The sequence below is a fragment of the Macaca thibetana genome, chromosome 11 (genome assembly GCF_024542745.1).
Source record: "Macaca thibetana thibetana isolate TM-01 chromosome 11, ASM2454274v1, whole genome shotgun sequence".
NCBI classification, from domain to species: Eukaryota; Metazoa; Chordata; class Mammalia; order Primates; family Cercopithecidae; genus Macaca; species Macaca thibetana.
In genome coordinates, this window is record NC_065588.1 from 97,487,615 (window position 1) to 97,503,090 (window position 15,476).

General features: G+C 39.1%; 1 protein-coding gene across 2 annotated transcripts in view; it reads right to left on the reverse strand.

Moving 5' to 3' along the window:
* The window catches only part of SLC5A8 (solute carrier family 5 member 8), a 57,190-nt gene that overhangs the window by 16,696 nt on the left and 25,018 nt on the right, over nucleotides 1–15,476 (reverse strand). For both annotated transcript variants that reach the window (XR_007717458.1, XM_050746811.1), the window contains exons 8-10: nucleotides 14,943–15,031; nucleotides 13,643–13,755; nucleotides 10,835–10,902 (exon numbers count right to left, since the gene is read on the reverse strand). Coding sequence is in view for 1 of the 2 variants with exons in the window: in XM_050746811.1 (XP_050602768.1) it covers nucleotides 10,835–10,902; nucleotides 13,643–13,755; nucleotides 14,943–15,031 (270 nt within the window). In the remaining variant the exon portion in view is untranslated. The remainder of the gene's footprint in view (nucleotides 1–10,834; nucleotides 10,903–13,642; nucleotides 13,756–14,942; nucleotides 15,032–15,476) is intronic.

Genomic DNA, 15,476 nt, shown 5'->3' on the forward strand with positions numbered 1-15,476 from the left:
TCATCAGGATAATGATTTAAAGTATTCAGCCTCCTTCTGAAAATCATAGTTTTAGTCATGAAAGCCTTGTCACTGGAAAAGACGTCATTACAACTTACAAGTTTCTGCGTCTCAGTCTCAAGTATCCATCTGTTTCTACAGGTAGCCTCAAAAAAGGCCACACAACACAAAGAAGATAAAGAGGCCTGAGACAATGGGAGTGCCTATATGAATGTATAAATCATGAATGATACCTCTCCTCTTAGCATTGCTCTTGCAGATGTTTATAAATCACAGCACTCCTTTGTGCTTTGATCATCTCAAAATCCTCTCAAAACTGTGGACAAGTACTACTATGTGACCAGAGAGGAGGATGAAACCCGTTGGCCATTCCTGATTTGGTTCCTTAAGGATGAAACTAGAATGATAAATATGATTTTTAAAAGACTGATCAAATCATATAGAAATAGATTTAAAATCTAATCAGATAACTGCAACCTCTGCTTTGATGTGGAGATACCAAATCCAGGATAGTGAAAAAGTTTTACAGTGCAAACATCGCATGAGGTAATGCCACTAAATGAAGCTTCCAAGAGATATATGATCCCAATAATCAAATGCCCAGTTCTTAAGAATGGACAGAACCATAAAAGAAGAGCAGGGAATCACTGGTTTGCCCAGAGAGGAGAGGGGTTTAATAGAACAGAATGAATGAATCAAAGAGAAAATATCATGTCAAGGAAATATTAGAGGAAATAGTGCTTGTTGTTATTGTTGCTATTGTTTTGAATAGGCCTACTTCATGAAAGAAGAAAAAGAGGTGGTACCAAGTAGAGTGGAGAACTAGTCTTTAAAATGATGCGGACTCAAGGATGTGATCCTGAGTCAGTTTACACAGAGTACAGTCAGAAGGGAGACAGACTCCACTGCAAGAGGTCATATGACCCACAAAGCAAGTTATGACTATGTGATCTGTGAGCAGTTTTGGAGACATAAGGAAGATACCCCAAAAAGATCTATAAGAGGAAAGAAGACCTTGGCTGGAGATGAAGCAAGGATGAACTGGCTTGGAGTTATGATGACTCTGCTAGAACATGTCATTGTATATAATCAGGCCATAGCTGATATATGGAAAAAGGGGAATCAACCACAATAAGAGCTCCAGGCACTATTGCAGACTATGAAGAAAGCACATTCTGTATGACTGGCTATGGTTTAGGAGTGCTGGACAGGCTTGGAGCTCTGGATCTAATTCATTCACTCACATAACCAGAGATGAGATCAAACTATTTTAACAGCTGGTATGCCCTAAGCAACAACCAACTAGAATGGCCCCAAGCCTTAGGACTGAAAAAGATCCTGGAGGACCCCCACTTTGCCAGTATTAACCTTTAAGTTTCTACGTCAACAGGAGGTCCGGGATCCCAGAGGAGCAGCCCAAGTGGCCAGGGAAATTTCAGGGAGCACTTGGGGTGATCAGATCATAGGATATTTATGAGTCTAACTACATTATTAGTTAACATTCGAGCTAAAGTTGTTAACATCTTGCTTTGTCCTGGGCACTGCAGTAGGCACCAGATATTTGATAGAGGGTTGAACAACAATGTCATCTTCCCCACCTTCGTGGATTATAGGCTATTCAGTAAAACAGACATTAGATAAATAACTGCAATAAAGTTTGACAAGAGATGATAAAGAAAGTACAAGGTGCTCCTGAAACATTTAGCAGAAGGGAATGCAAACGTATCCAGGTAACAGGAAAAGTCTCTTTAAATAAGTAAAGTGTTAAAATGAAAACTGAAGAATAACTAAGGCTTAGGCAGTGGACGAGGTAGAGAGGAAGGTGTTGCAGTCAGAGGAGAAGTCTATGCCAAGGCCCGTATGCTAAAGACAGTGAGGTGACCACAGGGTTCAGGAAGAAGACACTGTTCTAAAGATTGGTCTGTCCTCTCCAGGCCCACAGCTCCACAGGAGCAGGAGGGAGCTTTCCAACACAAAATGCTCTCTAATCAGAAGAGCAAATGCCACAGGAGGTGGAAGACCCTTCAGGTAAATAAACCAAAAAAAAAAAAAAAAAATTTCAATGAAGTGTTTCTACTTCTGAGAAGATAAACATACATTTCTCTATTCCTCCTGCTAATAAAATTAAAAATCCTGACATTTCATATAAAAAAAACATAAGACCACTCTGAAAGGTGGAAAGAAGGCAGCCCACTAGGGACCCCGGATCTGAAGAATGGTACAGTGTGAGTTCCCTGAATTTTCTTTTTGCTTCATGTATCCCAGCCTGAGAGTCAAAGAAGCCAGCTAGCCTCGAAATGGCAACAGACACAAGCAAAAAAATAAAATAAGATTAAAACCCCTCATAAAGGCCTATTCTCTCTCTAGTCACAGGGCCAGGAAAGGAGCAGCCTATGAAGATGGAAAACTCTTAGACCCCAACCACTTCATTCCACAGAATAATCTGTTCACCCCACCCACACCCATGCCAGCCTAGATTCCATACCCCCAGCCTGTCACGAGGCACCCTTTGCCTCCCTACTGGCAATGTCACAGGAGGCCTAGTGGAAAATCGGGACTTTCACCATGGCCCAGCAGTGACAAAGCCACCTCCTCCATGATGTCAGTGAATTCCACCCTGTTGTCCTCGGATGTTCTAGGTGGTCCTAGTTAACCAGCTTCCCAGGGAAGCCTCTCCCCTTGAGTTCGCTTTGCATCATCGTTGAGTCTTGTACACCGTCTGATGCCCATGCATTTTATTCTGGCAGTGCTAAGAGCACCAGAAGGATAGAAGGAGCAGGATGGTGTTGTGGGACAGATTTAGTCACCGGTCAGATGACTGACAGACCAGGAAGGTTTTCATCTAGAGACCATTCTCAGAGTTTGGAGGATCCTTCCTCCTTTCTTATACTTGTATTCAATCCAGGTCATTTTCCAGGTGTTTTGTTCACAAAGAGAGATTAAACTATGCTTGTAAGGGTAACCTTTGATCTAAGGTTTGTGAAAGTTGCATCGTGCTGAGGTAACCTGGTCTCCTGGAAATCCGGTTGGAAATCCCCAACCGGACAGATAGGACTGACCCTGTGAGTTGCTTGAGTGGCCTTATGCCTATCATTAATCGTATAGCCATGATACATCTCATTGTACACCACACTCCACCCCTGACCCTGAGGGGGTCAATAATTGAGAGGCTGCCCGAGCTTGAAAGTGCACTCCATGGTCAGTCAAATCTTGAGAAACAGATCTTCTGTAGGACGGTGAGTAGGAGTCGGCGGCACCCTCGGAACAATCTGGAATTGAACTGTATCATCACAGAGAGTATAGAGTAGATCTAGTGTCCAGCTGAGCAGTCAGGGGAGTTCATGAGAATGGGGCTCAGCTGTGGCTTTGGGGCAGACTCACCAATGATGAGGGAAGAATGGAGGACAGGTAGCGACCAAGTCTGGACGGGAAGCAATGGATGTGTGGCAGGCCAGCGAAGGCGTGCCCAGCAGGCTGGAAGGTTGGCTGCTCAGTGGGTGGCCAAAATGTGGTGGAGGCTGTCAGTGACCTCAGTGCTGAGTAATCGGTGAATAGGTCTGGAGAAGCCACATTTGGATGTGGAAAGTCAGGCCACCCGGTGTAGCAGCAAAAGAACACGGGCACACTGGGGCTTGGAAACACGATTACATGAGCAGGTAAAAGGAGTTGAAGGGACTCAGTGGTAGCAGGCTTGGAGTTGCTTGATTGCAGAGCAATGACATGTGAAAATGGAACAGAAGGATAAAGAGGACACAGAACTAAGCAATTAGGTCTGGGGACATTGTGTGCTGAGGTGCTGTCAAAGATCCAAAATCATGATCTTGAACATGGCCTGATGAGGCCAAAGTTCAAGGTGTTGTCCATTCCAGATGGCTGCCAGGCACAACTGGGGCACCAAATGTCTCTAGGAGGCACTGGCTGCAGAAACAGTGGTGGCCCAAGAGACACCTAGACAAATACACCAGTGAAACTCTTGCCAGGGAGGGATATAAGCAGGATGGGTGGGACAGTCTTTGGGTCATCCTGGGCACACGGCAGGAATGTTAGCAGTGAAGGCATCTTCCCAAAGGTGGAAGTTGATGCTCAGCCATCCAGATGGGTGGTGGGTCAGTGGATGGGATGGTTGGGCGACACTGATATTAAGGAGGGTTTGCAGGAATTCATGAGGCTTGCCAGACAGGAGCCAATTTGAAAGCACCCTTCAGCGTAACTGCCAGTAGAGGTCACTCTGCCCTTGGGAACAGCTGGACTGGGCCTCATCCAGTAGGTGATGGGTATGGAAAGGCCAGGGAGAGCAGAGCCCAGTGTGAGACCTCTGGCTGCAGGGTCCTGGGTGGTGGGTGGGGAGAAAGGTGCTGCTGTGAACACTGTTGGATGGTTCTGTCACAGCATTTTCCAGGGTGGTGAGGACCTACAGAGCTCAATTAACTTCAGGGACTGTGGCCATCAGGGCCAGGAGAGTTGGTTTGGCTTATGATGGGCTCTCCTTAAAAACATCTGTAAGGTATCTGGGTGCAAGGTGGCCTGTTCCAGGGTCTCCCAGTTGTGCCCCTGTTCCATGGGAGTGGCGGCTATGCAAACTCACTGGAGCATGCCTAAGCGCCATAGTAGCTCCCCTTCTTCCTCAGTGTACACCAGCCACCTTCAGCCCTTGATGAAAAGAGGTTCATGCTGGGGGTGAATAGCCCCCAGGCCTGAATAGCCACTGCAACGGAGTGCAGGGACAACTACGTCTACCTGCTCCACTCTGTGCCTGGATAAGCTCGACAGGGTCTTGAAATAAGGAAATGATCTTATTATCTTTAAAGATAGCCGCTGGCTGTTGTATTTGTATTTCTCAGCCTATGAGTTGCAAAGCACATCCTGTCAGGTACACACAGAACAGCCTGGTGGTGCCTTTCTCATTGGGTTCCTGCACCAGGTCTTTGAGGGGCTTTGAATTTCTGTCCACAACAGGCGTGAACCTCTTCATGGACTTGTATGGTGTCTAGGACACACTTCCTCATCTCAGCCAGCTGTGGAGGTAGCAGCTGCTTTCTCAGCCCAGGTGATGACTGGTGACACCTGTGGTGTAGCCAGCGGTAAGCCAGCACACTCAGAATCATCATTCCACAGCTCACAGGGCTCTGGATCGGCCAGGCAGAATGACGCAACTCTGAAGTGAGCCCGCGTGACTTGGGCATGTTGCCTGTGGGATGCTGCCAGCAACACTCAGCAGGCATCATAGGGTGGGGCACACCCCTTGAGAAGCCACGCTGTCTCAACTGGAGTGCATAGTGGGCTGGGAACAGCTGTGATGTGCCCTTTGATGAGTCTTGTGGACTTCACTGGTGATGTTAGTCCCTTGGGAAATATGCTTCTAAGTCCCTAGCTGGTGGACAACAGCACATAACCCTTCAGCAGGTAAGCTTCACCTTTGCCTTCTTGGTCTGTGGCATCACGATACCAAGATCTTTGGGGGCAAGAAGCAACCTCCCACAGCAGGAGCCAGAGACACACCAGCCAGCGGTTGGCTCTTCAAGCCAGGGCATCCTCCACCTCTGCTTCCTCCTCCTTAGAGCCTGTCCCCAGTTACTGGGGGCCAGAATGGTCTTAAGAATAATTTTGGCAGGTTTTTCATGGTGGCGATTTCACAACAGAGGCACAGACAAAGTGTATGTAGAAGGCAGCAACAGACCAGAAAGTAAAATAAGAGCTGCCAGACACACTATGGAGTGTTCCGGAGGGCTTCATCTGATTTCTTGATCATAACCAGTCCCCAGTCACCCTTTCCCAGTCCTTCCTTAGAAATGGGTGTCATTACACACTTGCTCACTTATTATCCTATCCTCAATGCCAGTTGTGTTCAGAGGTTGTAGGTGGACCTAGTTAACCAGCTTTCCCAGGGACAATGTCTCCTCTTCTGTTCACTTCACATCAAAGATGAGTCTTAGGCACCATTTAATGCTCAATTGGTTTATTCTGGCAGCACTCTTAGAAGATGGATAGTGAGAATAAGCTGTTGTCATGGGCCAGATACAGTCAGGGAGTCAGATCATGAACTGACCAGAGAGTCTTCATCCAGAGACCATTGTCAGACCTTGGGGGAGTCCTTCTCCCTTTCTTATACCTGTATTTCGTCCAGGTTAGTTACCAAGTGTTTCTTTCATAAAAGGTATTTAAGCCATTATTTTAAAAGTAAGCTTTGTTCTAAGGTTTATGAAAGCTGTATCTGTGCTGAGGTGGCTTTGTTTCCTGGAAATCCCTGAGCCAGGGTTGTAAATTCCCATGAGACATGTAGTATCACTCCTACAAGATATTTCAGCGGGCCTTATGCGCTATCATTAATCTTACAGCCACAATATGTCTCATAGTATACTACATACCCCTATCCTGCATAACAAGGAGCTCCTCCCTCTAGACTTCTACCTCCATCTGACAGTAATGAGGCAGCACCCTTCCTTATGCTACTGAAGTAGTGTCAGAGAAAACCAGCTAAAACAGAAGGTGAGATTCAAAGTCTCATCACATAATATTGAAATGCCCAGGTTTCAGTGGAAATTAACTTTTCATAGAAAGAACCAGGAAGATCTCAAATTAAATATAAAAAGACAATCTATAGATGTCAATACAGAGATTACAGAAATAGAATTATTTGATAAAAAATTTGAAACAGCCATGATTAAAAAATGCTTTAACAATTAGAACTCACTTGAAACTAATGAAAAAATAGAGGGAAAAAATATACATAGAAAAATCTCAGTAAAAAAAGAAGATATTAGGAAGAACCAAATGAAATTATTATGCTGAAGAAATACAATAACTGAAATAAAAAATTTAAATGAATGGGCACAACAGCAAAATAGAGGGAACCAAGAAAAAGATCAGTGAACTGAATGACAGAGCAACAGAAATAACCCAAACTGAACAATAGAGAGAAATGAAATGAAGAAATAAAAAATAAACTTCAGGGATCTGTAGAACCATAACAAAAAATTTTAACATTCACGTCATGAGAGTCCCAGAGGAAAAGAGAAAGATGATGGGGTGGACAAGTACTCAAAGAATTAATGTCTGAACTTCTCAAACTTGGCAAGAGACATAAATCTCTTTCAGACTTATGAAAGAAGCTGATTCAAGATTCAAGAAACTGAGTAACCCTAAAAAAATAGGAAAAGAAAAGAAAGAAATACATGCCAACACACATCAAAAACTCAAAACAAAGAAATATACACCAAGATACATCATAATTAAACTTCTGAAAACTAAAGAAAAAACAAAACAAAACAAAAACCCTGGGAGCATCCAGAAAGAAATGACTCCTTACCTGTAAGGGAAAACAATTAGAATAGTAGCATATTTATCATCAGAAATTATAGAGACAAGAAGAAAGTAGGAAAATACTTTTTTAACTCATGAGGAAAAAAACTAACAACTCAGAATCATACACCCAACAAAAATATCCTTTGGGGATAAAGGGGAAACTCAAGACATTCTCAGGTGAAGGAAAACTAAAAGAATGGCTAAAAGAAGTTTTCCAAACAGAAAGGAAATGGTAGAAAGAAGGAACCCTAGAGCAACTCACAGGAAGGCAGAAAACAAAAAACAGAAATACCAAACAGAAAACCAAAAAATGATGCTTAAGCCTTAACATAACATACCAATAATATATAAAATGTGAATGGTCTAAGTATACCAATGAAAAGACAGAGATTGACAGGTTGGATTTTAAAAAAAAACTCAACTATGTGCTGTCTACAAAAAAACTCACTTCAAATATAGCAGCATAGGCGGTTCAAAGTGAAAAAATAGAAAAATATATTATGCAACCATTAATCAATGGAAAGTAGAAGTAACTATATTAATATCAGATAAATAGACTTCACAGCAAAAAAATTTCTCAGAGACAGATAGGGACATTATATAATAACAAAAAAGTTAATCCTTCAATAAGACCCAATGCATGAAGCAAAGCAAAAACTGATAGAACTAAAAGGGAAATAGGCAAATATATAATTATATTTGGAGAATTCACCACCCCTATCTCAACAATTGATAAAATAACTAAACAGAAAATCAGCAACCATCAACAAACAGAATTTAATTGATAGTTATGAAACACTCTACCTAATAAAAAAAGAATACACATTCTTTTCAAGTGCCCATGGAACATATGCCAAAATACCATATCCTAGGTTATAAAACAGACCTCAACAAGCTTAAAAGAACTGCAATCGTAGTGTGTTCTCTGATCACAATGGAATCAAACTAGAAATCAATAACAGAAAGATAACAGGAAAATATTTGAATACTTGCAAACTAAGTAACATACTTCTAAATAATCCATGAATCAAAAGAATATCTCAAAGAAAACTTAAAAATGCATTCAGCTGAATGTAAACAAGCACACAAGATGTCAAAAGTTGTGGAACACAGGTAAACTAGCGCTAAGAAGGAAATGTTCGGCACAAATGCACACATTAGAAAAGAGAAGATTTAAATCAGTAACCTAAGATCCCACCTCGAGAATAGCAAATTAAAACCCAAAGCAAGGAGAAAAGAAGTCATAAAGAGAAAAGTTAAAAATCAATGAACGAAAACAGAAAAACAACACAGAAAAATCAATGAAAAAAAGAAGTTGGTTCTTTGAAAACATCAATGAAATTGACAAACCTGTAGAAAGACCAAAAAAAATAAGATAAACGTTACCAATATTAGGAATGAAACAGGGTCTATCACTACAGGTCCTGCAGATATCAAAAGGATAGTACAGAAATACTGTGAACAACTATACATATATAAATTTGCAAACTTAGATAAAATGGAACAATTCCTCAAAAACGTAAATTGTCACAATTCATCGAATATGAAAGGGATAATTTGAATACCTCTATAACTATTAAGGAAATTAAATTCATAATTTTAAAACTAAAAAAAAAAAAAAAATCCAGGCCCAGATGCTTTCCCTAGAGAATTCTACCAAATAATTAAGGAATAATTGGCACTAATTTTAGACAATCTCTCCTAGAAAATAGAAAACAGAATCCTTCTCATTTTATTTTATGAAGCTAGTATAACCCTGCTATCAAAACCAAGGGCAGTATACTCACACACACACACACACTCACATGCACACACACACACACACACGCACCACTACAGATCAATATTCTTCATGAACATAGATGTAAAAATCCTTAATAAAATATTAGCACATAGAATTCAGCAATATATAAAAATAACTACACACCATGACCAAACAAGGCGGGTTCTGCATTAAAAAATCAATCAATGTAATCCATCATGTAAGTAGGCTAAAGAAGATCACATGATCATATAAATTGATGACAGAAAAAGTGTTTGAAAAAATTCAACACCCATTTATGGTGAAAACTCTCAGAAAAAAAAATAAGAATAGAGAGTTTCCTGTTCACATTGGAGAACTGGGTAAGGATTTCCACTCTCACTACTTCTATTCAACATGATGTGGAAGTTGAAGCCAGTGCAATAAGGAAATAAAAGGCATACATACAGATCAGAAGGAAAGAAATAAAACTGCCCTATTCGAAAATGACATGATTGTTTATGTAGAATATCTCAAGGAATACACCAAAACAAACCAAAACATAAAACAAAGAAACAAAAAACTCTCAGAACTAATAAGTGAGCTCAGCAAGGTCACAAGATTAAAGATAAATATAAACACATTAATTTTATTTCTACATATTAGCATTGAACACATAGACACCAACATAAAAAATATGATTTGCATAAAAAGCTAAATAAATGAAGAGACATACCATGTTCATGTTTTAGAAAATTCAACATAGTAAAGATGTCATTTCTTCTCAAATGAATAAACAGCTTTCAGGCAATCAATATTTAAGCAAGATTTTTTTTGTAGATACAGACCAAGATTATCCTAGACTTCATATGAAAAGGCAAAAGAACTAGAATAGCTAAAACAATTTTGAAAACTAAGAATACAGTGAGAGGAATCAATCGACCTGATCTTGAACTTATTTTAAAGCTGCAGTAATCAAAATGATCAAATTATAAAGCTGTGTGGTATTGGCAGAAGTACAGACACATAAATAAGTGAAAGAAAACAGAGAATTCAGAAATAGACCCATACAAATATGCTTAATTGATTTTTTACGAACGTGTAAAGGCAGGTCAATGGAAGAAAGATAGCCTTTTCAACAAAAGGTGCTGGTTGAACATTCATAGAGGAAAAAAGAATGTCAACCTAAGTCTCACATTTTATACAAAAATTAACTCCAAAGGGATTGTAGGCTTAAATATAAAATGTAAAACTCTAAAACTCTTTGAAAAGAAACAGAAGAAAATCTTCAAGATCTGGGGCTAGGTAAAGTTCTTAGACTCTACACCAGAAACACAATCCATGAAAAGACAAATTGATAAACTAGATTTTATCCAAACTAAAAAAAAAAAAAATTGTACTTTGACAGTCCCTGTTATGAGGATAAAAAGACAAACTACAGTGTAAAAAAAATTTGAAAACCACATGTGACCAAGAGCTAGTATACAGAATATATGGGTTTGATATTGTACTATCAAGATGTTACCACTGTAAGACATTACCATTGAGAGAAACTGAGTAAAGAGTATATGAGATCTCTCTGTATTATATCTCACAATTGCATGTAAATCCACAATTATCTCAAAACACAAAGTTTAATTTAAAAAAAAAATTTTAAAAGCATAGTCATCTCTGCCACTTGATATGTCCAGGTGTCAATATACATTGAGAGAAGTCTGGAAGGATGGTGACATCAACATTAAAAAAAGATTTAGTGATTTATGACTTAAACCTCCACGGGTCAGCTCTCACCTGCAACAAAGCTCCCATAAGTGATGCCAGCGCAGCCATTCCAATACATAGGGCTCCATATACCACACCTAAATGGACAACATAAAAGCCAGTGTAAAATCCAGACCCGGAGAATTAGAATTCTCAATAGAATAATCCACCACACCTTTGATTCAAAGTGAGTAACATGACTATGGTGAAGAATGGACACACACATCAGAGCCAGTGAATAAAGGAAAGGGCTGTTTTCCTCTGACATTAACAGTGTTCCAAGAGGACAAAGCCCTTACATTGTGTCCCAGGATTAGTTACGACAGCAGGTTATATAAGAATTCCTGTAATTAACTATAGGGATTAAAACTAAGAACTATATTGTGTTATTAATCTAATCCTCCATAAACATTTGTATATAAAGGAAGGGTCAGGTCTCTGTTTTCAGCTTGTCAAAAATAGAATACTATTCAGCTCTGCTCTGTAGAAGGTGAGAGAGGGAGTAATAAACAGAAATTAGACTCTTCTGACTTTAAGCATTCATTTCCCTTGGGAAGTGGCAACGGACACCATGGGGTGTTGGAGGACTTTTAGACCCCTCATAATCTCCGTCAATATCCTCAAGCCCTTCCTATTAAACTAGCAAAGAAAGGCAGCTTCTGAATAAGCACATCTGCCCTTCTGCTAAGTTGTTTTCTTCAAACTTCTTTAAAAAAATTCTTTTTAAATAGAGACGGGTTGTCGTTATGTTGCCCAGACTGGCCTCGAACTCCTGGGCTCAAGCGATCCTCCCATCTTGGCCTCCCAAAGTCCTAGGATTACAGGCGTGAGTCACCACGCTCAGCCCAAACTTGTTTATAAAAGTTCTCAAGCCACCACTGGTGGTCAGATTGTGGAATATTTTTTTCTATTGATTTTCGGTATTTCCCAGATTTTCTCCAGGTACATGTATTACCTTTTAAGTTATAGGAAATATCATGCAAAAAGCCCTTTAATACTTTCATTCAGCAAAAGTCACCTGAAATCAGTTGATATAATTTCCCAGATGCAAAACTCAATATACAGAAAAAAAATGAATGCGAAATTTGCCCATCATAAAATTTTTGTATTTCTTATATAATGTTATTTCTATCTTATTTTAGCATTCATAGCTTTGTTAAATATATTGAGTAAATAATGCAGCTGAATGAAAAATCTTAAATATTTTTTCAAAGAGTTCTCATAGACATGATTTTTATGCCTCAATTTTAATGTAAATAATATTTTCAATATATTAGGTTTGATTCTCCATTTGATAGGATGAACAGTCACCTATAATTTTGGGAACTCAAAGTTATTGGAAACACATTCAAATCATCTGCCACATTCTTCTCTATGTCCTTACTGCATATACTTCAAGATTATGATTTCATAGTACCCTTTAAAATGAATGAAAATCTCATCTATATTAGCAAAGTTGATTTGTCATTCATCAACATCATTCCATGAGCACCAGCTAGTGCCTCCTGTTTTATATGCATTATCTCAAAACCCAATTCTGCAAAGTGTTTGTGTGCCCATTTTCCATATAGAGAAATAGAGGCTTGTATGGGTAACTGGATTTTCTCAAGGTTAACAGCTAGTAAATTAACAAAACAAGATTGGGTTTGTCTCACTTCAAAAGCATCTATTCATTCTACTAACCACACAGCTTCAATAATCCCACAGTGAACCAGTCTAAAACCCCTTTAGGAAGCATTGCATCATTCTGAAATTATGCTCCAGGATTAAAATTGGGTACATAATAAAATGATGCATTGCTATTTAAATTTAGGGAACACTGAAGGATATAAATTAAGGACTCATTCCTGGCTACAGTCGTGGCAATTTTACATAGAATTATGACTCCTAATAGGGTATAATTTACTATTTCTTTGACCGTCTATTAATGTTATTGTGTTGAAGTTAAAGATTCTTTCTCAAAAAGGAATTTGTTAGTCATTCATTTCAAGGTGTCAAAATGAAGAATGCAGTACATTGGCAAGATTTCTTTGAGTTGGATATTACATTTGAGACATCTGGGAACTGAAGGTGCTTAAACCAGTCTATTCAAGCCGGTATTTAACCCCTAATGATGCTCTACAATTGAACAGAACAGAAGTTGAGAATTTCTTGCACACATTTATAGTTCATCTCCAGGACAGTGTACATAAGCAGACAGAACAGACAACTAAGACGAGTCAAAATTGATAACACTGTTTCTTTATCTTCAATTCATCTAATCTATGAATCTAATTTAATGTAATCCTCTGTAAATGTTTGGGAAGTGTTTGTGGGAAGACTACGTAACTGAAACTGACTGCAAGTTGCTTCCACTTGCAGTTAATCTTCAATGTCTTCTTAGGTAACACAGAAATCTTCAGTGCCTTCTTAGGTAACACAGAAAAAGTGTGGCTCTTGGTTCCAAAGTAGGGATATTTCTTAGAACTGTGGACTACAGTTGAAAAGGAAAATAGTTGAATTTGTGTGTGTGTGTGGCTAAGAATTTTAACACAAATTTAGGGTAGGATGAAGGCACAGGAAAAAAAGGACAGCCAAATCGGTCCCCTGCAAATTGTCGTTTGTGGTTCACTGACAATTAATTGTCTGAAGTGTCTCCCAAATCTTGATTACAGATATGGTAATGTTAAACACTGATACAAACATTTTAAAAAAATCTGCATTGTCATAGGCATACATATGTGGATATCCATTCATAATCAGAGGTTCTTCCTCTGTAGCTTCAGTGGAAAAACATTTTTTTGTGTCAAAAAAATCATCTCTCTGAGCTAAAATGGAATTGTGAAAACAGAAACTTACTCATTCCTTGGGAAATCCAAGACAGAGACCTTTCTGAGAGCGATCTGAAGTAAGGTTTGATTAGATCTTCCACAGTTACTGCTGCTAAGGCATTAATACTGGAGGACACTGTGCTGTAAGGGAAAAAAATTTTTTTGATTTATAATATTTTACCTTTAATAATACTTTAAGTGGGAATGAGAAAGGGGGAAACAAATTGACACTTCTAAAATATAACCCGATTTCTACTATGCTATTTTTATTTTATTTTATTATTATTATTTTTTTGAGACAGCTGGAGTGCAATGGCATGATCTCAGCTCACAGCAAGCTCCGCCTCCCGGGTTCATGCCATTCTCCTGACTTAGCCTTCAGAGGAGCTGGAACTACAGGCGCCCGCCACCACGTCCAGCTAATTTTTTGTATTTTTAGTAGAGATGGGGTTTCTCTGTGTTAGCCAGGATGGTCTCGATCTCCTGACCTCGTGATCCGCCTGCCTTGGCCTCCCAAAGTGCTGGGATTACAGGCGTGGGCCACCGCACCCAGCTCTACTATGCTATTTTTAATAATCACAGCACTGCCTTTCTGGAAACTGTTATCATCCAAAAATGATATTCAGGCAATATCTACAGGCTTGACAGTAAAAGAGAAAGGATGTGTTCATGTTGCTTCCACTTGCAGTTAATCTTCAGTGTCTAAAAGAATCTACACAGATCCATATTCTTATAAATAACAACTTTAAAAAATATTTTTCTTTGTGCATAGAAAGGACTGTCATAAGTCCTTCCTACCATGTGCTGTAAATGTCAACAATATGAATTTCCTGAATCCCCACTAACGCACACTGTACATGTTGATAATAACAATTCTCTGGAGGAAAGGGCAATGATAGATCACAAAATGTAAGACACTTTGGGCAGTATATATTATTCAACAGGTAAATGGAAGATTTCATTCTAATTTTCCAGTTGACCATGCTTTAGCCTCATGTGTGTTTTCAATCAAGACTGTGGCACCCATTTTTGATCATCAGTGAAAGCTACCATCAACTGATCATCATTATTGTGACCATAGAGTATCACATCATAGGATGTATGATGGTGTATTAGAGAGCAGGGACCTAGTTAAAAGTGGAGCTGATGACAACAGGACACTAGTCCACAGAGATAAGTCAGACCACAGAGAGGACACATGCAGCAGATTGCCTACTTTGGGCCATCTGTGTCCATGCCCAGAACTCCACATTTCACCCTAAAGTATCTAATAACAAAAGAAAGATCCCAACAGAGAAATCATGTGTTATTAGAGTCATAGTTCATACCTTAACGTCCCACTGTAAGCACAGGCCACAAAAAGTCCAGGAAGTCCTGGATAATCTTGCAGAATGTCCAGTACCAAATAAGGCATGAGCTGAAAAATTCCAACATTTATTTCCAAGTACTTTTCGCTACTGAATAAAATTAATGAATGCCTAGTTTATCATTTATCTTGTCTCCTTCAGGAACTGAAAGGAGCTATTCCACACAACTGAAATTTTCAAATACCTAAAATTAAACCTTTTAACTACTAACATTTAGAGAAACGAATAGCACAGTAGTTAAGTAAAGAGGCTTTGGATTCACACAGATACGGCTTTTGTAACTAAAGTTCTGAGCCCCAGCTTCCTCATCTATAAAATAGTGGTAATAATACTAACCTCATAGAGTTGCTGTAAAAGTTAATTTAGATAATTTATGTAAAACTCATAGTATAGTATATGGAATATAATAAATGCTCAAAACAAAGTAGTTGCTATTCTTGGGAATAATAAGTTGTTTTAAAGGATATATTTGACACACCTCTGTGCTTAAGTAAG